The 26215-nt window shown below is 40.9% G+C and overlaps 1 protein-coding gene across 1 annotated transcript; it reads right to left on the reverse strand.

Annotated features, from left to right (window-relative positions):
- Positions 1-26215, reverse strand: TMEM170B (transmembrane protein 170B). Its single transcript, XM_048839868.2, has 3 exons — positions 25604-26215; positions 10004-10174; positions 1-3684 (listed from the first exon to the last, which is right to left on the reverse strand). The coding sequence occupies exons 1-3, from the start codon at positions 25698-25700 to the stop codon at positions 3554-3556; spliced, it is 399 nt and encodes a 132-aa protein (XP_048695825.1). The 5' UTR covers positions 25701-26215; the 3' UTR covers positions 1-3553.

The following is a 26215-nucleotide window of genomic DNA, read 5'->3' on the forward strand; positions in this document are numbered from 1 at the left end:
TGAACATTAGAAATATATTTATACTGCTATGTAACATTACAGATAAAGACAGAAGTATAAATCACTCTTTGGTCCCCTTGTTCGTACATTAAAACTGGTTTAACTACTGTCATTTGTTGCTGTAAACAACTGAGGAGTATGCCCAGAATTACATTGCTAACCATGGTACATAGAGATCAGTTCAATAAACATAAGAGGATTATCACCAAAAATTAATTATCACCAAAAATTAAAAAGATCTGTAATATTTTCTTCATACAATACAGCTGTTCTAGCTATCTGAAAACAGAATTCTTCTTTTTTTATAGTGATGCATAGCTAATAATTAGAGTGAGCTGGTATTTAAATCTTGAAAAACCAAAAGAGCTTCTATCTTAAAGTTACAAGTGGTTGAAGTTTCTTCACATCAATTATCACACTGCCATTCTTCCAAAGACCAGAATTGTGTAGATATATTGCACTTCTACACTACTGTAGTGAATAATAACCATCAAGCGTATCCATTTAGAGCCATTCATATAAAAGATGCCTTGGTCTTGAAATACTGCACAGTACTATTACAATAAAAGAAATAACACTGTCCCAAGAAATTTACTCTGAGATGTTGTGTGAATTACTAGCATGCGTAAATTCTAAAATATATTTTTCACAAAATGGATTATAAAAAGACCATTCCCGGTTATTACGTGTATACATTTAGACTATTACCATTTTTTATAATAAGGGCCCAAGAGTGTAACAGCCATCTAACTCCCAAAAGCAGTCAATGGAATAAAACGTCAGGGCTGAAACTGATCTATTTCTTTCAAAGGCATAAGGCTACTGAAGATGTTTTCACCACTGGTAACTGCTTGTTCATTCAAATACTGTATTTTAATGTGGAAAGGCAATAAGTTAATACTGTACTTTGTGACAAGCTAGTCATCCTCATATCTCCGCCATAAAGGAAAGCAGTTAAGAATTCTTCCTCAGAGTTGATAGTTTTGTCCTATCGACATTTGGTGAGCCACTTGGACATTGACTGCCTACTGTTGCTAAACATTAATACCATATAGTACACATAGACAACTAAGCAACTCAGACCATATTTTAGAGAGAGAGTGACAATTCTGTATGCAACGTATATATTTTTTAAACCTAATACATGCTTGAGCTAAAGATCATTCAACAGCTGGTCCTAATATTGCAGAGGTTTCCTCCTCTGAAAAATGCTGACCTATATCATAAGGTGGCACACATTAGCAAACACTTCACTGGCACCTCAATTGAGGTGAAAAGCACAGTTTACCATTCAATGAAATTTTAATTTTCATTCAAACTTCTGAACTTAGTAATGGTGTCTTTTGTAGTCATTGGCTTAATACGGTGAGACTGAAGATGTTAAATTGTCATAAAACAACGTTATGAATAGAACAGCAAGTTAGTTAGATGTGCAAAAAAATCTGAAATCTAAGATGCAGCTTTCTAGTGAAAGTTAAGAAGTCTTGAAATTATTCAAGTTACCGAAGACTATGTTTTAGGAAAGGAATTTTTAGATCCAGACAAAACGTGGTTCCATAGTTTGTCACGTCATAAGAATTCATTACTCCTCCCAGTACTTCTGTTGATTAAACCATTGCATCAGATAACCAAATCTGTTAGTAAAAGCAACAAGAGAACAAGCAGTAAGAGGACAGTAAAATTATTTAAATTCCTTCCCCTAAAATCTCTCTCTCCAAGGCACATTAAATTAGAAAGAACATAACTTCAGTTATTTTATTTATACTAAGTTTTTTTTTTTTAAGTCAGTGACTTGACTATCTGCAATCAATTATTTTTCATAAATTAAGTTATTGAGAAAAATTTAAATAATTATCTACAGATAGCAGCAGCCTACCAATTACGAATAATAACTGATAAACTAATGTTTATGGAGGAAAAATGGTAAAATCAGATTTTAATTTATTGTATTTTGAAGCAGTGAGCAAAGTGATTTTTAAGTAACCATTGTGACAGTGTCCTTTTGATAGTGCTCCAAATACTACTGTTTCAACAGGCCTGGAATAATCTTGGACATCATGACAGCAACACCTTTGGTGCATAAGCCCTCCCTCTCTATGCACACATTTATTCAACTGTTGTAAAGTACTCCACTGAAGCAGGATATGAATGATTCCCTCTTTCCTCACACAGACCTTCTTGCCCTTCTGAATTCTGCACTCCTGTAATATTTTAAAATTTCTATTCACTTTGAACCATTTTATATGTGCATTTTACATGCATATTACCACTGTTCCTTTTAAAGTAGAAAGAACACAAGTCTACTGAAAGCTAAATATCTGAAAACTCCACATAGGATAAAATGTGTTCAGAAATGAGGAAGTTCATGCATCGCACTATTGTTCCAGTTTTGATACTGATAGACCGGATCTTAACATTAAATTTACCATTTTTGTTCAGCAGAATACTGGAACAATCATGTACCAAACATAAAATATTTCTTAAAATCCCTTTCAATTTTTTCTTTGTTGTTTCTTTACTTGTTTTTTTAATTCTCTTTCAAAGCCTAGATTAGACCATGTTTTAAACATTAGATGTTTCAGAATTAAAGACTGGTTCTGGTTTTTAAATATCATTAAAAAGAAGATTTAATTGCAACAAGTAACTTCTCTGACATCACACTGGAAACAACTTCTTTCTTTGAAGATAAACAAGTACCTTTTTCAGAAGGGTTAATGAATACCTACATTTCAAACAAAATTTATGAGTAAAGGAATAATTTAAATTTCATTTGTAAATATACATAATAGATTGTACTTAGTTTGCCCTACTCACAGTCTGCTTGATGATTTTTGGACTGATAAAATACCAAGTATGTAGAAATAAAACCATTAAAATCTGTTTTCTATAGGTGGTGAACCTCACAGAATTGCTTCACTAAAGTCCTCCTACATATAGTGCTAACCACATGAATTTTATGAATAGAGCTGCTGCAGTCCTATATCCCAGTAATACTCATGTACAGTTCAAAAAACAAGTAGTTACTTCATATGCTGAATGGGGTAACACTCAGCATTGAGTAGGATTGAGTTAAACAAATGCAAGTACCTTACTAGTTTACCTGAATTAATGTGGAATATATTCACAGCACTCCTCTATTACTACAATTTCAAATGTTCACACTATCAATAGTTAAAAAATTAAACTTCAAGTTTGGCACATGTACCGATTCTTCAGAAATGTCCCTGTATTTCAACACTGTTAAGAACAATGATCTCATCATCAAGTGTTAACCTGATTGGCAGCTCTTCAAGGTGCTTTATCTCACAACTTCACATACATTAATTGCACCTTTCCTGTGACTGAGGCACATAAGGTGCAGAGCAGTAGTAAAACAGTGTGGACACTAGAGGGCAGTCCTTTCCCACTTGACTGAACTTCTAGATTTGAAGTTCAGGTCCCATATTCTTCCTGTTGCACTAATCCATGTCCGTCAGCCACTGAAGCCACTTTCAGGAAACTTCTCTGCAGACAACAGGTTTCCTTATATCAACTGACTGTTTTCACAGAAGTCTCAAAGTGTAGCAAGAATCCTTGAAAATGAGATAATCAATGTCAGTACTGTCTGTCCAACTCCAAATACCAGTGCTTCCAAAGGAGCCATGTTCTTCCCTGCTACTCTGTAAATTCCAGCTACTGCTGCACCTAGAATCACAAGAAAGAACATGTGAAATTATTACACGAACAAAAGGTCAAAGCGGAGGCTTATGATGATTAATATCAGGTCTCAACATATTCTATTAGCAAACCTGTTATCAAACTATTACTCCAGAATTATTAACACCAATTTGCTTTACTTCTCTCACTGTCATGATAGGCATTAAGTATAGTTTCCTAGCTGAAGTGCAGTTTTTAAAAACCTAGGAAATTACACACATATATACAAATGTTCCTAACTTTCAAACAAATACTTATACATTTTATGTATTTATTTTTGTAATTTGTTAAGTTTTGCAGTTTCCTCAGACATTTTCACACTATTTATCTTTGTGTAAAGAAGCCTTGCAAAATTGCCAAGAAAATTTACCAACTGATACCGTCTACTTGTATCCCCTTATAACAATGCTTATAATGAAGAAAATAATACTTTTATTCACTCCATCAAAAACATTTGAATTTTGCAAAGCTCAGATACAGTAAAATATTTATATCACCCAACAATGTTCTACATTTCAATTGGGTTCCCCTCCCCATAAACTATTTTTAGTGAGACTAAACTCAATTTCATCATAGCAAGTCAGTATCATTCTGACTTACCAGTGCTAAAATCTTTAAGAGTTGTGTTAGAGGTAGATAAAAAAACATAATACTAGTAAATGTTGCAATATCACTCAGCAGAATATATGAAAAAGAATATCAATATAATGTTCTATATAATGTTTAACAGCGAGGAAATAATTTTTCTTGCACTTCTGCATGGGGCTTTCATCAAAAGTCTGTATAGCACCAAGAGGCCAGGATAGGTTCTTGGTAAACTAAAAAAATAGAATACCATACTGTAAATTAACCAGACTGCTACTAGCTTGCTAATATCACATGCAGTATGTGAGATTTCACAAATCAAGATCAAAGAATAAAATCATGCAGTCTTATTCACGAGTGATGTAATGAGTAAAAGTGACATTATTAGCAGTGAACAACAGTTGGGAATAACATGCACTGCTATACCAGTGATGAAGCTATGAACCAGGAACATTAGGTTTTGCTGTATAACATTTAATCTTTGCCTTCCAAAATAATGCTAGATGTTTCCGTTACAATGAAACTCAGTCCTGCTTAGTGTACCTTTGCAGTCTGTCAGTAGAAGAATGTAAGAGCCTGCAACAGTTCTGTTAAGAGCAACTAATTTTTCTATTTGCTATCCCAAGTGCTAGCATGATCTGGATCACAGTAATCCATTTTCAGTGCACCTTCTTTTTCATGCCTTCAGAAAACATATGGAGGGCAACACATCCTATTTCAGCATTAGAAGAAGTTTCTTAAAGGAATAAAAGGTTGGTGGAATGGTACACATTTAGTATGGAAAATGTACATGCCACTTTATTACAGTTCAGTACTTAAAGATCACAAGGAAAAGAAACAGCCTATTCAGGCTCCAGAATGTAGGGAGAACATATGGACACTATTTGACATTAATGAAGACAGGTTTAGTTGAAACATGAAAAGAGCCCTTTGTAGGGTCAATGTATCATGGGATGGTGTGCCAAAGTAAACAGAAGCAAGGAATATTAACTTTAAGGAAAAACACTACTTTGAACTGATTTTCAGTAAGTATATCAGGCTCAACGTGTCTAATTATGTATCTAATTTGGCACCTTCTAAAACCAGAAAATCTTGTTTTCATACCAACCATAGTGCATGCTGCTATTCCAAATCACAAAGTACTGTGTTCAAAACAATACACTCCATGTAGGTATTACTGGGGTTGGTTAGGTTAAAAGGGATTTTTTTTTATTCTCAGAAAAACTATTCTGTGCTGCCATCTACAGTATCTCACCAGAAATACCACGCTTATATTATTTCAACCACCTGGGACAAACTCTTTCCTAAATGTTTCTTGCCTATTCACTGACAAAATCAAACAGATTCTTTAGACAGAGCCCTTCTTCCTGCATTTGAGAGCATTTCTGTTGTTGAATGCACCCCAAACTGAAATCCAGCTGCTTGGTTTTAACAAACAGCATTCCTAAAAAATGGTCTCAAATTCTAGTGTCTTAATAGTTGGGACAGAGATTGAAGAGCTCTTGAAAGGCTTGCAATATTTAGGTGAAAAAAAGTCATTGCTGTTAAAAGTCTCTCAAACTACCAAAGTTTGAGAGGTTAATCTATTCTTGTCAAATTCAAATTAGGGTGTGTCCAGCGTCTGCATTTTATAAACACAGGAAAATTGGAACGGAGCCAAAAAACACACTGGTTGAAGTCTGCCAACATAATAAACAGAAAAGTAAGCAGCAAATAAGTAGGGGAGCAAAGAGAGAAAACAACATCTGAGGAATATATGTATCAAAAATTCCTGCATCTAGAACATTGTGGCAAGAAGAAAAGAGATATGCATGACATTGTCCAATGTTGTTTAATCAATATCTTACAGCTTCTTGTCTACAAACATTAGACAACTTGCATGCTCTGTCAACATTTAGTTGTAGTGCATTTAACAAATATTCCTTCTCCTGGCACAGAGATTCTGGACTTCCTGCCAATTAGTGGGACAGGATTTCCCATTTGTCAAATTACAATTTCTTTATTTAAATAAGCTATTCTGCATTTCCCAAAAACACAACAGAGGCAGGAGATGTGAAATGTAAAATGGAAACTCAAGTTGGTCTTGTCACGTGGAAATAATTACTTTAAATTTAACCTAGCTGAAGTACAATACTAAACAGGAAAAGGATGGAATACCTCAATTCACATCACAATTTGCAATGCAGTAAACTATTAAGAAGGGGAAAAAAATCATTTCATGGCCATAGCTGATCTTAACAAGTTTACTACAGCCTGCTGTGCAGGTTAAGCAGCAGTGTTCTCTGCCACTTGCCAAAACAGACAATACCTGCTAATAAAATTATTTTGCTCCTCTAGTATCTTGATTAGCAGCTAGTGATGCAGTGTTCTAAGCCAGCCCTTGGAAATGATGCACTGAAAGATTGAGGAGTACAGCACATTCAAAAAACATGGCAATGTGCATTATTTACACAAAAACAAATTTTGCCTACTTGTTATAAACTTTTTCCACAAGACAGAACTCCCAGACAAACAACTGGGTTGCTCCTCCTTTTATGCATAAAGGAAGTGAATCCGTTCCAATAAAAAAAACAATGTCTTTAAATTCCAACCCCAGTACCATATCTCTCCAGCTTCAACTATCGCAGTACATTAAAAAACACCTTATGTAAGTGTGACCCACAGTAAGAGCCATCTAGATCATTCTAAAAAAAAAAAAAAAAAAAAAAAAAAAGGCAATTCTGGATTGGGAAGTAAACTGCAATGAAAATACCCTTTAAGGCACGGATATCTAAAGGCTTGGAATAATTATGGTAACTAGTAACTTCCTGAATGGGGTGGCAGACATCTATCAGGAATCACTGCCAGTGTATGGACAGAGTGTGTACAGTTTATGTGACTTTATTCTTTTGCTTTTACTGGACAGCAAAGTTAGAGGGTCATCCTGAAACACCCCATTCTTGCCTGAGACAGGGAGTATCCTGGGGAAAGAGAATGTTTTAAAAGTAGGGCTGTGAAACGATTAAAAAATTAATTGCTATTGATCACAATTTTAATCGCACTGTTCAAGAACAGAATACCAATTTAAATTTCTTAAAAATATTTTTGGATGTTTTTCTACGTTTTCAAATATATTGATTTCAATTACAATGCAGAATACAAAGTGTAGAGTGCTCACTTTAATATTTTTATTACAACTATTTGCACCGTAAAAAAGATAAACAGATAGTGCAATCTAAGTGTCGAAACATGATGGAGCATGCAAATGTTTAGCATATCTGGCACATAAATTCCTTGCAATGCCAGCTTCAAAAGTGCCATGTGAATGTCTTTTATCACTTTCAGGTGACATGGTAAATAAGAAGTGGGCAGCATTATCTGCTGTAAGTGTAAACAAACTTTAGCGACTGGCTAAACAAGTAGGACTGGGTGGACTTGTAGGCTCTAAAGTTTTACATTGTTTTGTTTTTGAGTGCAGTTATGTAAAAAAATAATTCTACATTTGTAAATTGCACTTTCACGATAAAGAGTTTGCACTACAGTACTTGTATGAGGTGAACTGAAAAATACTATTTCTTTTGTTTATCTTTTTTCAGTGCAAATATTTGTAGTTAAAAATAATACGAAGTGAGCACTGTACACTTGGTATTCTCTGTTGTAATTGAAACCAATATATTTGAAAATGTAGAAAAACATCCAAAACTATTTATGATAAATTTAAAGTGCTATTATTAACAGGGCAATTAAATCTGGATTAATTGCAATTAATTTTTTTAATTGAGTTAATTTGTTTTGAGTTAATCTCTTGAGTTAACTGCAGTTAATTGACAGCCCTATTTAAAAGGCTTGTACTTTTACAGTTGTTCTTGTGAAGTGCAGGAAATGGCCCACCTTGATTATCACAACAAAAGGTTCTCCCCTCCTTCCCCCCACTCTCCTGCTGGTAATAGCTCACCTCTCCTGATCACTCTTGTTACAGTCTGTATGGTAATACCCATTGTTTCATGTTCTCTGCGTATATAAAATCTCCCCACTATATTTTCCACTGTATGCATCCGATGAAGTGAGCTGTAGCTCACGAAAGCTTATGCTCAAATAAATTTGTTAGTCTCTAAGGTGCCACAAGTATTTTTTTTCTTTTTAAGAACAAAACTGTTGCTGAAGCTGTTACAGAGTACCAGGGAATGTGATAAAGCCAGAAACATACTCTTGTTCTCTCACCTGATTTCCTGACCAATCCTCGGAGGGAGTGGAATGGGACAAAAAGGAATAGGGATGACATTTTGCCTATAGCTGAAGTAGGGAGTCAATGGCCTAGGTTTTATGGTCCTTACACCTTAACAAGAACCTTTAGACTTCAGTTTATCCAGTTTGCAAAGAGATCTAGATCTAATTTAGCTCATCCCACTGATGGTACTAATGACTCCTTGGTTGAAATTACTCCTGTAGTCTACTGTGGTTCTGTTCAACCAATTCACTTTAGTGTGGGAAAATTCCGTATATGGGCATTGTTTTAATGAATGAAATACAAGTTTCTGCCCCTTTGCTTTTTTGGGCTTTACTCCAACTCTTAGGCTTTGTCTGCATGATAAGTCATCCATATAACTAAATCAGTTTAGAAACAGATTTAGTCAAGTTGGTGCAACCTCCTTGTGTAGACTCTTATTTTGCTTAGAGAACCTTTTTGATTTAGCTTAAGTTGGTGAGTAATTGGCTTAAGCTAAATGAATAATGCAGTCAAAACAAAATAGGAGGTTCACTTAAAAGGGGTTGCTCCAATTTAACTAAATCATTTCTGAACTGCTTTAGTTATATCCATGCAATTCTCACATAGACAAAACAAGGCCTTAGTTCCTCATTTGGGTCCAAGAATTGAGCGATGAGTGAGTGGAGAAGTTTTTTCTTTCAAAGAGAGGATTTCCCACGTTGTCAGAAAAGTGTCCATCTGTCTAGTCTGCATCTGATTGCTCAGAGGTCTAACTCCTTCAGGACAATTGTTTCCTGTCAGAGCATAAGTTGGTTCAAAGCGGGGATCCAAGACATTGAGGTTATTGGTGGCCTAACCACCAGGTAGTAGGACAAGACCAGCAGAGTCACTGTGGCAAGCCAAATACAGAGGAAACCATTGTGAGACTAAGGTTTTGTCTACACTACACAGCTTTTAGCGACAAGACCGTGACGCTAAAAGTCTGTCAGTGTAAATGCTGTCTGTCAGCACTTTTGCCAACAAAATACTTCCACTCCCCATGAGTGGGGTTTGTGTTGTTTACACTACCACTTGCTGCCACAAAACTTGTGTCTTTCGCGGGGGAAAAAGGGGGCTTTTTAAGCACCTGTGAACAACAAAAGTTGTGTCATTCAATTGGCAGCGTAGACAAAGTCTAAGAATACATGATTTCCTTCCAATAACTAGAAACACTTATCACAGAACCCCAGGAGACTGGAGAGCTGTCGCTTCCAGTCTCAGTAAAGAAGAATGGAATTACACCCTTTCCAGAACAGAGGTCTCCCCTCGTTTTGCAAATATGAGGACACAGAGATTTGAAGAGTCCTCTGCTCCTCTGACAGTTCTGTACTGCCTTTATCTTCACACAGGAGAAGGAGCAACCAAGTTGACATTCTCATAGGAAAAACTACTTGATTAAGGTAACAAATTTGTACGAACAGTTATCAGAATAGCTAAGAAATAATGTTCTTTTAAAAATAAGATGTAAAACTATATGTAAAAACAAAATAGACTTACTGGTTATCATTGCTCCAGATACAGAACCCAGAAATCCAATGCTGACCACAATGACAGAGATTAGTCTCCCCTGCCTATGCCTCTGCAGCATCACAAACATTAACACTCCCACAGCACCATGGACAAAGAGAGAGGAGAAGAGAGCCCATAGGAAAACCCAGTACCACATCTCTGAAAAGAAAGCAGTCAAATAAAAGTTAATATTCTGATGTATTATAAAGCAAGCCGTTTAGAAATACTGTATTTTATAAGACAAACATTGATTTACGTCTTCAGAAGAAATCAATCTGAAAATAGCGGTATGTGCTCAAGACACTGTACCTATTAGGCCAAACATCTTAAAGAAACACCCCCAAGTATATCCAAAAATTCCAAGTAAAATTTGGGTCCACCTTCATCAGAAGAGCACCTCTGAAGCAACGTGTTTCCCTCAAAGTTGTTTCTAAAACCAAATTTCATTGTACTTTCACGCTAATATATAGTATCTACTGTAGAACTATTCAACTATCACATGCAAACAAGCTTATCAAAAATATTTAACAAGGAAGCTTAAAAAGATGCAAAGATTAGTGATTTAAATGGGGAAAATAAGATGAAGGCTAGCACCTTAGCTAATCAAAAACTTAAATGAAGAGTTCTGACGAACAAATTCACCCCAAAGGAGCGGAATTTTTACTACAGTAGAACCTTGGAACCTCAGGAATGGAGGTTGGCCGGAACTCTGAAATGTTCCATAGCTCTGAAGCAAAAGTTTACGGACTTCAGCCATATGGCGGGGGGTGAGGGGGTTTGGGTTGGCAGCTGCAAAGGGGGTGTGGCGTGTCAGGGCTCCGGGTAGCTGTGGCTTCTGCCCTGGGGGAGAAGCAGGGCTCAGCACTTTAGACCTGTGAGGGGTGCTGGGGCTCGGGGCTTCAGCCCCACAGCTCCATTCCCAGCTTCCGCCCCACGGGGGGTGCTGGGGCTCAGGGCTCCCCACGGTTCCGCTTCCGGCTTCAGCTGGGGAGAGGGGTGCCAAGGCTCAGGGCTTTAGCTACAGAGGTAGCGCTGGGACTGGAACTGGTGCTCCCCTCATAGCTAAATCCCTGAGCCGCAGCGCCCCCTGTGGGGTTGAAGCCCCAACACCCTTTGTGAAGCTGCAACTGGGATCGGAGCCCCAGTGCTCCCAAGAGAAAGAAGCCCCCCGCCCCAGCTGCAACTACAAACCCCGTGGCTGAAGCCCTGAGCCTGGGTGCTAACGCTCTGAGGCAGTATAGTATTTGCTTTTTTGTTTTAGTCTGTGCTGCTGCCTGATTGAGGACTTCTGGTTCCACAGGATGTCTGGTTGACCGGTAAGTCCATAACTCTGGTGTTCATATCTCTGAGGTTCTACTGTACCTAAGTCAAAAACCTAATGTTTATAAAGAGCCAAATTACAAATGGTTTTTATATTTCTAGTTGCTTATTTACAATTAGTCAACAATATCAGTCTAGTAATTTCTACTATTTCTTCAAAATATGCCGACATTATATTGTCACAGCTGGGTAACCACTAAAACTGAAGTTCTTAATGGTGTAATACATGTGCTTGAATACAAACAGGTTCCCCCTTTTAAATGTCAGACAAATGTTACTACTACTTTGAAAGTAAAGGAGCAGTAAGGATCATTGAAGGTATATGGGAATGAGAGAACTACTAAGAAATCAGAAAGGCCACTTAAGAATGCTCCCATTCACTCCAGTGCTACGTGCCTCAAACCCACAAATCTCCTCCTGACTCTTTATGGGTGCTTATCCATCCCTTATTTGCATGCCGAAATCTCTAGCTTTCCCCTCAACTTCTAAAATGTAGTTATACATTGAAAACAAACAGTGAAAAGTTAGGGGTAGCATAAAGTATTTTTAAAAGACTGTCAAAAGATTGCCAAAGAACTAGATAACACTTATTGTAGTGAAAAAAAACAAACAAACCAAAAATCAATTAAAATTGAATTGATTGTACTAATCATGAAAACGAATTGTAGCATATTCCCTGTGTGTACTGTGGCAAACCTCTGTCCTTGCCTCCCGTGGGTCCCGCGTTTCCTGGCGGATTTCGCTAGCCTCAGAGGCTCACTGTGACCCTCCACGTAACCCTTCTCTCTCTAGAGACAAGGGTCACAGTCTACTGAGCCATTTTCATCATAAGCCAGCAAGGGAGGTGAAGAGAAGTTATCCGTCCTTGCACAGTCTCTGTTGTCTCCCAGTCTCAGTGATTAATCAGGGGGCAAAGGGCGTGGGGGGGAGCCCATGCCCACCCTCTACTCCGGGCTCCAGCCCAGGGACCCTAATAGTATCAGCTATGGTAGCTGACCTTTTAGAAACATGACATGTACAATTCCCTGGGCTACTTCCCCCACAGCAGCCCTCATTTCCTCAAGCTCCACTTCACCCTTACCCCCGGGCCTCCTTCCTTGTGCCTGATATGGTGTGTACTACTCAGTCTCTCCAACAGCGCAACTTCCTCCCACAGCTCCTGACATGCACACCTACCTGACTAACTGGGAGGCTTTTAACTAGTTTCAGACAGCCCCTGATTGGCTTCAGGTGTCCCAATCAACCTAGCATTCTCCCTGCCTTCTGGAAAGTTCTTAATTGGCCCCAGGTGTCTTAATTGACCTGGAGCAGCTGCCACTTCACTTATCCTGGTACGAGGGATTTGTATAGCCTGGAGCTAATATATCTATCTCCCACTACTTTTCTATAGCCATCTGACCTTGCCCCGTCACAGTACTTTATATTAATTTCAATAAAAGTCTCAAGTGAATGTTTAAAGTATAACACAGAACAGTACATATGGCAGGAATCAGGAAACCTTCCTGCAAAGTATGGATCCAGTGTCCCATGAAGTACACAGGCCCTGCTTATGACCCACTGTAAAATGTGCTCTCTCTTTAACTGAATCCATTCAAGGTTGCCTTTTTAGAGCCTTTTCTACATTGTAAAATATACCCATTGCTGATGGTGCAACCAGCTGAACCAGTGCTGAACACAGTTTATCTGCAAGCATAGCCAAAAACATAAGTCTACAGCTCTGTTTCAGAAAATGATTAGTCAATCCCCATTTCTATGCATTAAAACTGCTGCTGCAGTCTTAGCCTGATATTACTACATTATTTTACAATCAGAAAGTTATTTTCACAGTTATAAGGGCTGCCAACTTTTCCTTTTTCCAATTCCATGGTCAAAGAACTACAAAAGAAACAGGATTGGATAGTGAGAGGATTTATAATTAAGAGCCTAAGCACTAGATGATCAAGAAACATTCCCAGAAGGTTTTTCTCTTGAATTTTCAGTATGAAGAGACAAGCTATTTGAATGGTATCCGCGCTGCAGTCTCAGCCAGGATTGTGTACCATCATGATAGTGTATTAATATAATACTGATATAAATGACCCCACAGAATAAGGTGCAAGAGTTGATAGCATCCACTGTTTTGGAAGAAGAAACTGTTCTGCTCTTGGTAAGTGTGCACCCCATGTGCTCAGGTTTGGATTCTTTTGGGTACCAGTGCCTGCTGAGTCTATACATGCACCCCATGTGTGTCCTCATACCTCCCACCCAAGAGCATAAAGATCCAGGCAATCCTAACTACCTCTCAGTTCCTTCGCCAATATAGAATCCAGGTGTTAAAAGACTCTGCAGTAGCAGGGAAGGAGAACTGGTCATAAAATATATATATCTTGACAACATCTCGAAGAACCACAGTTACCATACGGCCTGAGCGTGGAGATGGTCCAGGTGAATTCCCCCATACTAGACTGGAAACGTCTGTCATCTGTGCGTTGGATGGCAATAGTGGAAATAAGGGTAAACCCTGCATACTTCTGGAGGATCTGTCCACCAATTTAATCCAATTTAAATATGATGGGATTTGGGGGTTAGTGGGATCTGCACTCTCATGTCTAGATGTCTGTTGAGTGGATATATAGACTTCAGCCACTCTTGCAAGCATTGAAGGTGAAGTCTGGCACGCAGAGTTATGAAAGTGTGAGAGGCCACATGCCCTAGGAGGCTGAGGCAAACTACTGATGTCTGAGGTTGGGCTTGTAACTGATTGACCAGACTTACTATGCAGTTGAATCTCAGATGAGGCAGATAAGCCTTTGCTGTGGTGGAGTCCAGTAATGCCTCTATAAACTCTATTGTTTGGGAAGGAAGTAAAACCAACTTTTCCTTGTTGACTGACTCAGAGGGAAGCAAAACACTGGAGTACCCGAAAAGGGCAAAAGTCACATGCTGAGTAAATCTCTCCCAAATGAGCCAGGCTGTCTAGGTAAGGAAAAACTTGGGTAACTTGTTTTCTGAGGTATGCTGCCACTACCACCAGGCATTTGATAAATGTCTTTGGGGCAAGACCTGAATACCAATTCTGCGGGTGCACAGAGGGAATTATGGAGAACACAGTGATCATTCTTAAGATGAACCTGTGGATGAAGATGTTCAGCTGTTGCAAGTCTGTAACTGAATGGCAAACCCCTTTCTTCTTAAGTATTCAAAAGTAAGGGGAATAAAACCTGTTTCCCCTGTAATCTCGAGGGACTTCAACTGCTCCAAGACTTAGGGCAAGTCTATACTACAAAATTAAGTTGACTTAAGTTATGTGGATGTACACCCACCACAGTAGTTAAATTGGTTTGGCATGTCCACACCAGATCCTTCTGTCAGTGGTATGCGTCCTCACCAGGAGCGTTTGTTTGCACCGATTTACCTTGAAGTGTGGGGCACTGACAGCTGGAACAGTCAACGTAGTGTCTATGCTAACACAACGTAGTCAGGTCAACGCAGACCTAAGCACTACGTTGCTTGTGGAGGCAGAGTTAAGTTGGTGTAGTGGGTGATTTACAGCAGTGGGAGCAATATTGTAGTGCAGACACATACGTTGACCTAACCGTAGTGTAGACCAGCCTTAGAAATTATTCTACTTCTTGTTGTAGTGTGCTCTAGTTAGAAAGGTCTCTGAATATGGATGGGGAAGGGATAAGTGGGGTGTGAAGAGTCTGGAATTGAATGGAGTACCCCACCTCTGCAATCTCCTGTACCCATCAGTCCATAGTTATGAGATGAAAAACTGTTCTCAAATTGAAGGAGGTGGGGGAAGGGAAGAGTGAATTCTTTAAGAAGTTATGTGGCTCCTAACTGAGGAGTCAAATCTGCTTTTTGAAAATGATGCTGCATAAGCAGCTGAAGAAGAAGAGACCGATGGCCTTCTCCTCTGCAATCTGACTCTTTTTGGACGCTTCAGACAGTCTGTGATGCAAGAAGCCTGGTTGTCTGATAGTGCTGAGGCCTAATCTGCCTTCGCCTGAGTGCTGATGTATACATTTACAAAGACCTCAATGTTGCCCTAGAATCTTTTAAGGAGCATAGGGCTTTGCCAGTCTTGGGACTAAACAATACAACATCGCTCAAAGGGTAGGCCTTCAATTGCCACCTGGACTTCTTTAGGTATTCCAGAAGATTATAACAAAGATCAGCTTGTGGCTATCAAGACAGCTATGGACTTTGCTGCCGTGTCTTATCCAGTGCAGCTTGAAGAAAGAGTATACCACCAGCATTCTTTCAGATGCAGGAGATTACAATTCTCCCTAACTCTCCAGAGGAAGTTTATGTAAAAATTTATCAGCACTATTCCAATTTAAGTAATTGTATTTCACTAATAAAACATGGTAATTAGCAATCATTTGTAAAATGGCTGATGAGCAGTTTTTTAGTCCCAACAAGCCCAGCTTTTTTGGTTCCTTGACATGGGTGTGGTCTTCGATGGTCACTGTTGTTTTGCCTCTTCATGAGCCATTACCAGGCACAGGTTGAGTGTAAAATTGTTCAAACCCTGCCGATAGGAACAGATGTTTCCTCTCTAGGCACTCAGGTGTAGGTGCCAGAGATGCTGTTGTCTGACATAGTAAGTTGGCTATTGTGATGCTACCAGGTCTAGTGCCAACTCTTGCCAAGGTTGCAGGCATTAGCTAAGATCTAACAAACTGATAGCTGGAGACCAGACCAGTTCACTTATGTGTTAGTATTGCTCAAAAATAGGTATTAGTATTATAACAATGTATACACTCTACAGAATGTTGGCAAGTTGCTGCATGTGTTAATCTTATTTATAATGTCTGTATTACATGATAAGAAAATATGGAAGTTTTACTTTGTAACTTTGAAAATGTTCACTCTAAACTTGCGAGCACAGATGGGAAGAGCGTTTCCCACCTCATGCATCCACAAGGGCAATCAAAATCAGATAGGCCATCAAGGAACATCGCAATATAAAGGACTGTGATATGGCCATATCACACCTTGGAAGTGCTACATGCAAGGAAGCTCATCTTATGGACTTGGAGGCTGAATGAAAGAAATAAAACAAAGACACAGGAACATTTTCCATCTCCTTGTTGTTTGAACTCTCACAGGGTCAAGACTAATTGAAGCTGGAGACCCCAAGGGTTACTCCTGGGTCTGCCCTGAAAGACATTCTGAATTGACAGATCACCACAACTCTGTCATTCTTAGCATTGAGATTGCAACTTATTTGTGTGTATAAGTTTGCTTGCTTTAAGCTGTAAATAACATTCCTTTTCCTAGGCTACATCTACACTGCAGCCAGGCTCTAAGTTCTGAGATCAATCCATTGGTGATCGATTTAGTGGGTCTAGTGAAGACCCGGCAAATCGACAGCAGATAGCTCTCCAGTCGATCCCTGTACTCTACCTCTGACAAGAAGAATAAGGTAAGTCGTAGGGAGAGTTTCTCCCGTCGACACCCTGCGGTGCAGACCTTGCGGTAACTCAACCTAAGGTACGTCGACTACAGCTATGTTATTCACGTAGCTGGAGTTGCGTAGTGTAGGTCGACTTACCGCGGTAGAGTAGACATAGCCCTAGTTAATAAATCTTTAAGTTACATTATTACAGGATTGGCTATAGGTGTTGTCTCTGGTGTAAGATCTAGGGTACCCACCGATCTGGGGCAAGTGATTGGTCTCTTGGGTCTTGAAGCAACCTGAATACTTCGTGATTTTTGGTGTAAGTGAACATTTACCACTAAGTCCAGCTTGCGCTGAGTGGCAATATAGACTAGAGTGGCCCAGGGAATGGTCTATGACTCCATGGTGAGACTGTTACAACGATCCAGGAGTTCACATTTGTCATTGGCTTGGTGAACTCTAATTATAGAGCATACCACCAGTTTGGGGTGACTGCCCTCTTTTTGAGAGTCTGCCCTGAGGTAGGCACTTATGGTCATAAGCCACTCCAGACAGTGTGACAGCTGGCTCAAGCATGTTCTCATTTATTGACATCACAAGATGTCCTCGAGGAGTAATATGCAATTTGTCAAGGAATTTATGAGATTTTCCCTAGAAAGCTTCCACTGGACTCTTGTGTCTGCCATGCAACAGAACAGCTCTTGAAAGGTCTGCATCAGGCTGCATGTTAGTGAAAGTGGGAACCAAAGTCTCATCATGTGACAAAAAAGAGATGGGAGCAAAAATGTTGTTCTCCTCAGCCTATGGATCCTCTTCTTCAGAGTCTTGCTCCTGTGACTATTCAGTTGGAAGGACTGCTGGTTGGGCCACCTGCAATGCTCCCCATACTTTGATGGACAGAGGCACCTCATTCTGGCTGAAACTGTAGATGCTGACTTCCTGGCTGGCTGTAAGACCCATGGTACCCAGTAGGGCCAAGGGTGCTGATATAGGTATGCCCTAGGAGGCTAGGGGATAGGTACCATGGAGTCATGTCCCTTTTAAGCTTCTAGGCCTAAGGTATGTGCTCTAGTCTCCCTTTTCTGAAAGACAGCGATCAAAATGGCCTAGGACTTTGGGGAATATGTTGGTGACATCTCCCTGCTGCTATCTGAGCCAGAGGAAGAGAAAGAATACTCTCTTCTCTCTCTAAAGTTGAAGTAGTGTTAGCTGGAGTGCCAGGTGCTTACTCTGAACCCTAACGGATAGCACTGATGGGCTGAGCATGGATCTAGGGTAGTGGTCAGTATCACAAGTGGAATTTTTACCACAACCTATGAGTCCAAGACTCATTTGAACTGTCACCATAGGATTTGATCTTGGGTCACTTCTCAACCAGAGAGACAGGAACCTGTCCTCTGGGAGGCAGGCTGTTGATGATCAGCATATATATACATATATATGCTGAGTGTCCTCAGATCTACAATAGGACAAAAAACCTCTCTTCTTGAGAATGAACAAACACCTTGAGTAGAAGACTTTTCCCTTCAATTCTGGTGGAACTTCTATTACGACTTCTAGATGAAGTAACAAGGCTACTTCTGTATGTAACAAGCTCTCATGGGAAGGGTCCTTGAAAATGGTTGGAGAAAGAGGGTCGGTATAGGTAAAGAATGGAATGGGGGAGCCATGACAGTGATCTCCCGTCCGTACGTGAAATGTCATTGTAGATGACATGCAGTGGAATAAGGTGAGGAAACTTCCAGAGGTGATGCTCTCTAGACTGCATCCAAAGTGGCTCCCAATGGTACCATCAAATTGGCTGACATGTTGTGGGAGGGGTGTATTGCTGAGGAAGGCTGGCATCCTCTGCTGTATCTTCCTGGCATGGTCACGTCTCAGTATGATATTTAGGTTGCGTAGGATGGTAAGATAGTGCCTATTGTCTTGAATAGGGCTGAGGGCAATATGACTTGCAGTATGGTGGTGGGGTGTAAATCCACAAAGAGCAAAGGTTGAACTGAGTCCTTGAATGAGCGGACAGGTAGAGCTCTAAACTCATTGAACAGGCCTAAGCCTTCAAAGGGCAAGTCCTCAATCGTGGCCTGTGCTTCTCTAAAGGGCCAAAAGAAATCTGATGAGGTTCAATAAGGATAAGTGCAGGGTCCTGCACTTAGGACGGAAGAACCCAATGCACAGCTACAGACTAGGGACCAAATGGCTAGGCAGCAGTTCTGCGGAAAAGGACCTAGGGGTGACAGTGGACGAGAAGCTGGATATGAGCCAGCAGTGTGCCCTTGTTGCCAAGAAGGCCAATGGCATTTTGGGATGTATAAGTAGGGGCATAGCGAGCAGATCGAGGGACGTGATCGTCCCCCTCTATTCGACATTGGTGAGGCCTCATCTGGAGTACTGTGTCCAGTTTTGGGCCCCACACTACAAGAAGGATGTGGATAAATTGGAGAGAGTCCAGCGAAGGGCAACAAAAATGATTAGGGGTCTGGAACACATGAGTTATGAGGAGAGGCTGAGGGAACTGGGATTGTTTAGTCTGCAGAAGAGAAGAATGAGGGGGGATTTGATAGCTGCTTTCAACTACCTGAGAGGTAGTTCCAGAAAGGATGGTTCTAGACTATTCTCAGTGGTGGAAGAGGACAGGACAAGGAGTAATGGTCTCAAGCTGCAGTGGGGGAGGTTTAGGTTGGATATTAGGAAAAACTTTTTCACTAGGAGGGTGGTGAAACACTGGAATGCGTTGCCTAGGGAGGTGCTGGAATCTCCTTCCTTAGAAGTTTTTAAGGTCAGGCTTGACAAAGCCCTGGCTGGGATGATTTAATTGGGTATGGATCCTGCTTTTGAGCAGGGGGTTGGACTAGATGACCTCCTGAGGTCCCTTCCAACCCTGATATTCTATGATTCTATGCCTGAAGCCAAGAGACTTGGTACATTGTCACCATAGTGGCCACAGACCAGGCTGCAGTGTCTGAGGCATCCATTGCTGCCTGTAGGGTTGTCTTGGCCACGAATTTGACTACCTTAACTAAGTCTTTAAAGTTTCCTCTCTGCTATCATGCTGGAGCTTTGTGACAAAGGAAGTCACCCTGTCCCGTGTTAGAAAGTCATAACTGAGCAGTAAGGCTTTAACAGTTAGCCACACGCAACTATAAGAAAGCGGACTGTATGACTTTGTCCCCAAAACGTCAAAGCCTTTTGTGGTTCTTGTCCTTGGGGACACACTTACTCAATTTTGACTTTTCTTGTACTTCAGACACAATTAAGGAGCCCAGATTGGGGTGACCAAAGAAGTACTCAAATCCTGTGAGAGGTACCTGTTACCTCTCCTCAGTTTGTTTTGCAGCAGGCATTATGGCAGCTGGTATCTGCCACAGGGCCTTGGCCAGGTCAAGCAGTCCCTCACTAACAGGAAAGGCATCCTACTTGGACTCGAAATTAACAAGATTTAAAACAGCTTGAAGAATATGCTGTTTTGAAAGGCTTTGAAAACAGACTCCAGACAAAACTTTCAAACTTGAGCATCTAAAGTTACACATCTAAGTAACTGGTCTGATTTTCCACAGATGCTGAGTGCTCACAGCAAGTTCAGTATACAGTATCTCAGGGGGGTGGAAGATGTATTTAGCTGCCTATGTTTTAGGTATCCAAGTTCAAAAATTTTGATTTGGCTGGTTTGCCTGTAGTTGACTGGTTGGTCATATTCGTTCAAGATCAAATATAGTAATGGAAGTTTAGGAAAAAACACAAAGATAGTGCCAACTGAAATCCAGTCAGGTTTTTGTTTGTTTGTTTAAAATAGACAGGCTGGGGGAAAGGGGGGGGGGGGGGGAGAAAGAACAGGGAAAGGTCTATAATCACTAGAAAGAACACTTCTCTCAGAGACGTAGAATTGAAACCAGGAGTCCCAAATCTCAGTATTCCTGTTGTCAGCAAATATTTGTGAAACCCACTGGCAAAATGTCTTTCATCCCTCTCTAGTGCCTGATCCACCTATTCAGCCTGCTACAGCTACCAGTTTGTTAGCTCAAGTGGTCTGTGCTTGGGATGAAAAGATCCAAACCGCACTGATGACTCAATTTGGGTTCAATATAGCTCCCTGTGATTAAAAAAAAAAAAAAACCTCTTTAAAATTAAAACATTACATAAAAAAGAACTACATTGAAAAATGCAAAGGCTGCAAAATCCAACACCCAAAAGTTAGGAAATACCAGGAGGTTGCTAATGAAATCCCCTTGTTCTTATGAATTATGACAGTCTTATTATACAATCACATACATTTTTTTCCACAAGACCACTGCCTCATTCAGTGCACAGCATAGATGGGGCTCTGGAAATAGCTTAGGGTTGGGTAATGAATGAGGCTGTCATCTGTAGAATCCCTACCTCATTTGTTGCAGAAGTTAGATGGTATGGAATGAATAAAGCAGGGGTTGCAGGAAGAGGAAAGCAAAGTCTTATGCTTAAGGAAGCTGAAAGCCACCCTAGAGAATTAGATTCTATCCCTGCCACTGCCACAGAGATTCTATGTGATGTTAGTGAAGTCACTTAAACCAAAATGTTCTCAGTTGGCCTCTAGCTGTGTTTTTCTTTTTCTGGGTGCCCATGAGACACCTGGGACCAGATCTGCACAAGTGTGAGCACTCACAACTATAACTGAAGTCAACTGGAACTGTGCTTTGAACAAATAATATGTTATAAAAATGGCTATAAAATGCTAAGTTTTCTGGGGGAAACACAGGTCCTAGGTGTCTCAAACTGGGCACCCAAAATTAGTGGATACTCGACAATTTTGGCCTTCATCTTTCTATGCCCTTAGTAGAATTGATATACCACCGCCTAGTCACACAAGTGTGTTGTGCAGATAAATTCATTAATGTTTGTGAAGCACTCAGATACTACAACAGCTAATTAGAAAATACCCAGGATAAAATTCTTAATTTTGTATTCAGTCCAGGGTTTGAATAGGGTGCAGTAAATAAACCCAAGGCCATACACCAGATGAATATTAAAGACTACTCACTCACTGAATGAGGCAAGGCTTCTGCAGGAAAACTAGTATTCAATCATAATGCATATGCTCAAGAGGGCCAAACTCTGGTTGCACAGGCAAACTGAAGCCTGGCATTTCGTAGAAGTGCTTCACTTTGCAATTTTAACATAGTGGCTTTTTTTCCTTTCTTTTTTATATAATTGTAGGATAAGTTATTGCCAGAAGAATAATACTGTTACTCCACAATGTTGTATTAAGGCAGATAAAAATTCCTCACACAAAGACAATATAATGTCTAAAAAAAGAGGAGCCTGGAACATAAGCCATACTAGATTATTATTATTTTAAACAACTGACAGGGCAAAATTTTTGCTCAGTTAGCTGGGCTCTTCGAAGTGCCCAACAGGTTTTGAAGTGAAGGTGGTTTTCTATTTTCTGCACAAGGCTAATAAACTTTAGGCCTGATTTTCAGCGAAGCCAAGTAACACCAGCTCTCAAAAGTCAAGAATTCAAAGTGCTCAATGATTCTAAAAATCATGCATTTTTAAAAGGAAACAGAATGTCCATAGTAAACTGTGGAGACTAAAGTTGAGATTAACATAACATACTCTGACTTTAGAAGGTGTAATCACTCACTCTCCAGCAAGAATTTTTCAAATTCCCTCTCTAAGCAGGGATGTAGAGAAAGAGAATGAGGTATAGTGCAGGGATGGGGAAAACAAAACTAACGCAGGTGCATGAAGCTTAAATCCTTGGAATATGCAACAGGAAAACATGCAGAAAAGATATACAACAGTTACATGGGGTAGTGGAAATAAATGCTGCAGTTTCCTTGACTAAAGAGGTAATCTTTAAACATAATACATTTTAATGTAGCCTAAAAGTTCAGTCAAACTGTTCAGCAAACCTTCACTTTGTTTATATAAACTTTGCAGTCTTATATAAACATAACCATTACAAGGTCAATCTGTTCATCTAACTAAGATAGGCCTCTGAGGACAAAACCAGTTTGATTCCTGAAGTCAATACGTAAGGGTCTTCTTGAATGCATTCCTGGGGCTAGATTTCTTTGTAGATACCTTTAAAAAAGTCTCCTCTTACACACTGTACATGTCAAAGGTAGAATGAAATGCTTTACACTCAGTTGAGTTAAAAAATTCTCATAAATGCAGCAGGAGAACAAGTGAAGTAATGGTCAGCAAGCAAACCACTCATTCATGCATCCACCTTTCTCTCTGTATGAAGAGTCACTGTACCCAACTCTAAAGCAATTTATTCTACCTCTGTCAAATATTTTGAGGGAAGGCTTGTTTGATATCTATATATAAAAAGCTTATTTTATATATATATATATATATATATATATATATATATACACATACATATTTTACAATAAAATCACAGTTATAGGTCTCACTAACATTAGCTGTTGAGTACGATTTAAAATAAAATAAAAACAACATTTAAGTCCCTAAATGCATATCCACGCAAGTCACAGTTTATATAAAGAGTGAAACACAAAATTCCTCAAAACTATGCAATATTACGCTACGAAAGTCACTCACTGTCAGCAATAGGTGTCAGCAACAGAGAAAGCAGAACATGTTTTAACTGCAATTGTAAATTAAGTACTAAGTGTATTCCACACACCTTTAGAAACTGCCAGATCCAATACTGACACCAATTGGTAGAATATACAGGTTTTAATTTTTTACTATTCATTAAAGTAAAAAGAGTGCCAGCTCTAAAAATAAATTACACAGCCTTTCACTAAATTCCATATAAGCATAAATGATGACCCCCATTACTTACTACTCAGCAATTAACTCAGATTCACAAAGACTAAGTGAATGGAGTGGATACAGTAAAACCGAACACAAACTTGGGGAAGACTATCAACTTGATCCTGCATCACTTACATTTGGTTATATACTCGGGGGGTTTTAGTATCTAGTCTTCAAAGTTAGAAACTATATGCTATGGTGGTGCTGTATAACTATTTAGCTTTCTTCCAAATCCCCTCCAGACTTGATGCACACTGGGCATCAAGTGGACACTGGGCCCAACAGCAACAAACTGAGGGAAAGCACGGTTTCAAGGAGGACTGGAGGAAAAAAACCACATGCTAAACAGCAACCCCTCTACAACCTTTGTATGCTGAATGATTAATACAGAAATCTACTTTGTCAAGTAAGAAAAACTCCCCTAGGACTAATGATGAAACTTTAAGAGGAAATATGCCACAGAAGCATCTATCACACTCTGGCATCCTTTTCCCTTAAAGGCGGCTTGGAATCCAGGATTTAAATTTTAATAAAACATAGTTAACTTTCCAATAGTTATGTTTGCATATATTCAGTGTATTTTTATTATTACTACTACTACATGTATTCAGGCTTCCAAGGCTTGAAAAGTTTACTTTATGTCCAGTACTCTAAGGAAAAAAACCTACTAGTCAAGTTGAAAATCCTGTTACACTTCCCTCCAAAGTCATGCCCCCTATGATTTATAGAGAGAAGAGAAATATACTTTATTTTATTGTCAATGTTTCAATTTGCTGCATTGAAAAAATTTAAGTCTGTCTCTTGCTTCTATTATGACTTCTTTCTACTTCCTCACTTTATTCAACTTTCTTATTTTCCTACAATACATTATGGTGTATTGCCAAAAGCAAGTGGATTTTTCAAGACTTGCATGCTTATTATGATAAAACCTCAACATTTAAAAGAAAAGCACATATCTAGCAACTCAAGCCACAACTACATCAATGGAAAAAACATGGTGACGGGGGAGAGGAGCAGACAACTTATTTCAAAACCAGATTACTAATATTAATCTCTCAATGCTACGTAGTATGTTGTACAGCAGAAATCCACACCCCGTTTAGTTCAGCACTCCCTCCTAGTCCAATCATACTTACATAGGAAATACTTGCCCAATAAGAGCACCACCACTCCAAAACTTCTGCCTATCAACACAACCAACAATCAATTGATGTGCCCTACATCCCATGCAATCCAGGTGACACTGTGCTCTTCAGTGTCAAAGAAAAACTAGGTTTCAGAGTAGCAGCTGTGTTAGTCTGTATCTGCAAAAAGAAAAGGAGTACTTGTGGCACCTTAGAGACTAAGATGCATCCGATGAAGTGAGCTGTAGCTCACGTAAGCTTATGCTCAAAAAAATGTGTTAGTCTCAAAGGTACCACAGGTACTCCTTCTTTAAAGAAAAACTAGTGGGCAGAGTCTAGTAGGATGCGAAAGTTCAGAGTTTATTGAGGCCATCCCTCCCCCCGGGTTCCTTGCAACAGTTTCATTAGCATAGATAGTACTGGGCTAAGGCAAAGAGAGTCCCCCAAATAAACCTCCACAGTACTGGACCAGGCTCACTTTCCTCCAGATGGGTCTGGCAGTCAGCAGTCTCTGCACAGGCCCTTTCCTTGGGGAGCAGAAATAGGAGATATTGGGCGGTCCTCTTTCCTTTTTAACTGCCCCTTCATCCCCTGACAGCAAGCCCAAGTGTAGCGTGGAGGGGCTTAATGGGCCCCCTCATCAACCTTTCCTGGCTCAGTGTGGGCTTGCCAGCCCTCATCATCACACCTGGCCCCTTCCCGTGACCAGCCCCCAGAGATGAAGGAAACCACTCACTGTCAGCCCTCGCTTACCACAAGTGGAGGCAAAAGCGAAGCCCCCCCGCCAGTGATGTGGGACCCCACCGACGCTTACGGGGCCTCTGCCTTTAACAGGATCCCCGCGCTTATCCCATTTCGGAGTCCCGCCCTTTGCCCTGAGTCACCCCCGCCCCACGGGTCGGGTTCAGGCGAGAGCAGCGTGCACGGCCACCCTGCATGCCCCTCCCCGCCGCCGGGTACCGGGGGGGCGGGGGCTGGGCCGGTTACCGGTGAGGCTCCGCAGCACGGTGCCGTGCGCCCACAGACTCAGCACTTGCTGCACCGACAGGTTGATCATGGAGTTGTCTCCCGCTTCCGCCTTCATCTTCCCCGAGGGGCTCCCCGCCTCCTCCGCTGCTCCTCAGCCGCCAGGGGCTGGCGGCGGCCGGGTCGCGGCGACAGCGGGGAGGCCGGGCTCCTTCCGCGCCCAGGCGGCTGCTGCGGGCCGACGGCGAGGGGGCTGCGGCGGCGGCGAGGGGGCCGGAGCGCTGGACTCCAAGGCGGCAGCAGCCTCCCCGCGGCGGGGGAGACATTGAGGACGGAGAGGGGTCGTGGAGGGGGCCGCTGGCTCGCCGCCTCCGGCTCGGCCCGGGGCCTCCTCAGGGGCAGGGGACGGGTCGGCGGGGCTCCGAGCCGGTGGGCGGGAGGCGGGGGTCGGCGGGGCGGGAGGCCCCCACCTCCCTCCTCAGCCTCTTCCTCATCATCGCCCCAGCCGCCAGCATCACCTGAGGCGGGGGTGGAGGCGCCCGCGAGGCACACACGGAGCAACCGCCACCCCGGCTCTGAACCGCTTTGCGCGCGCCGGCCACCCTCGCGCCACCCCCTGCAGTGCACGAGCCG

Source organism: Caretta caretta, chromosome 2, assembly GCF_965140235.1.
Source record: "Caretta caretta isolate rCarCar2 chromosome 2, rCarCar1.hap1, whole genome shotgun sequence".
NCBI classification, from domain to species: Eukaryota; Metazoa; Chordata; order Testudines; family Cheloniidae; genus Caretta; species Caretta caretta.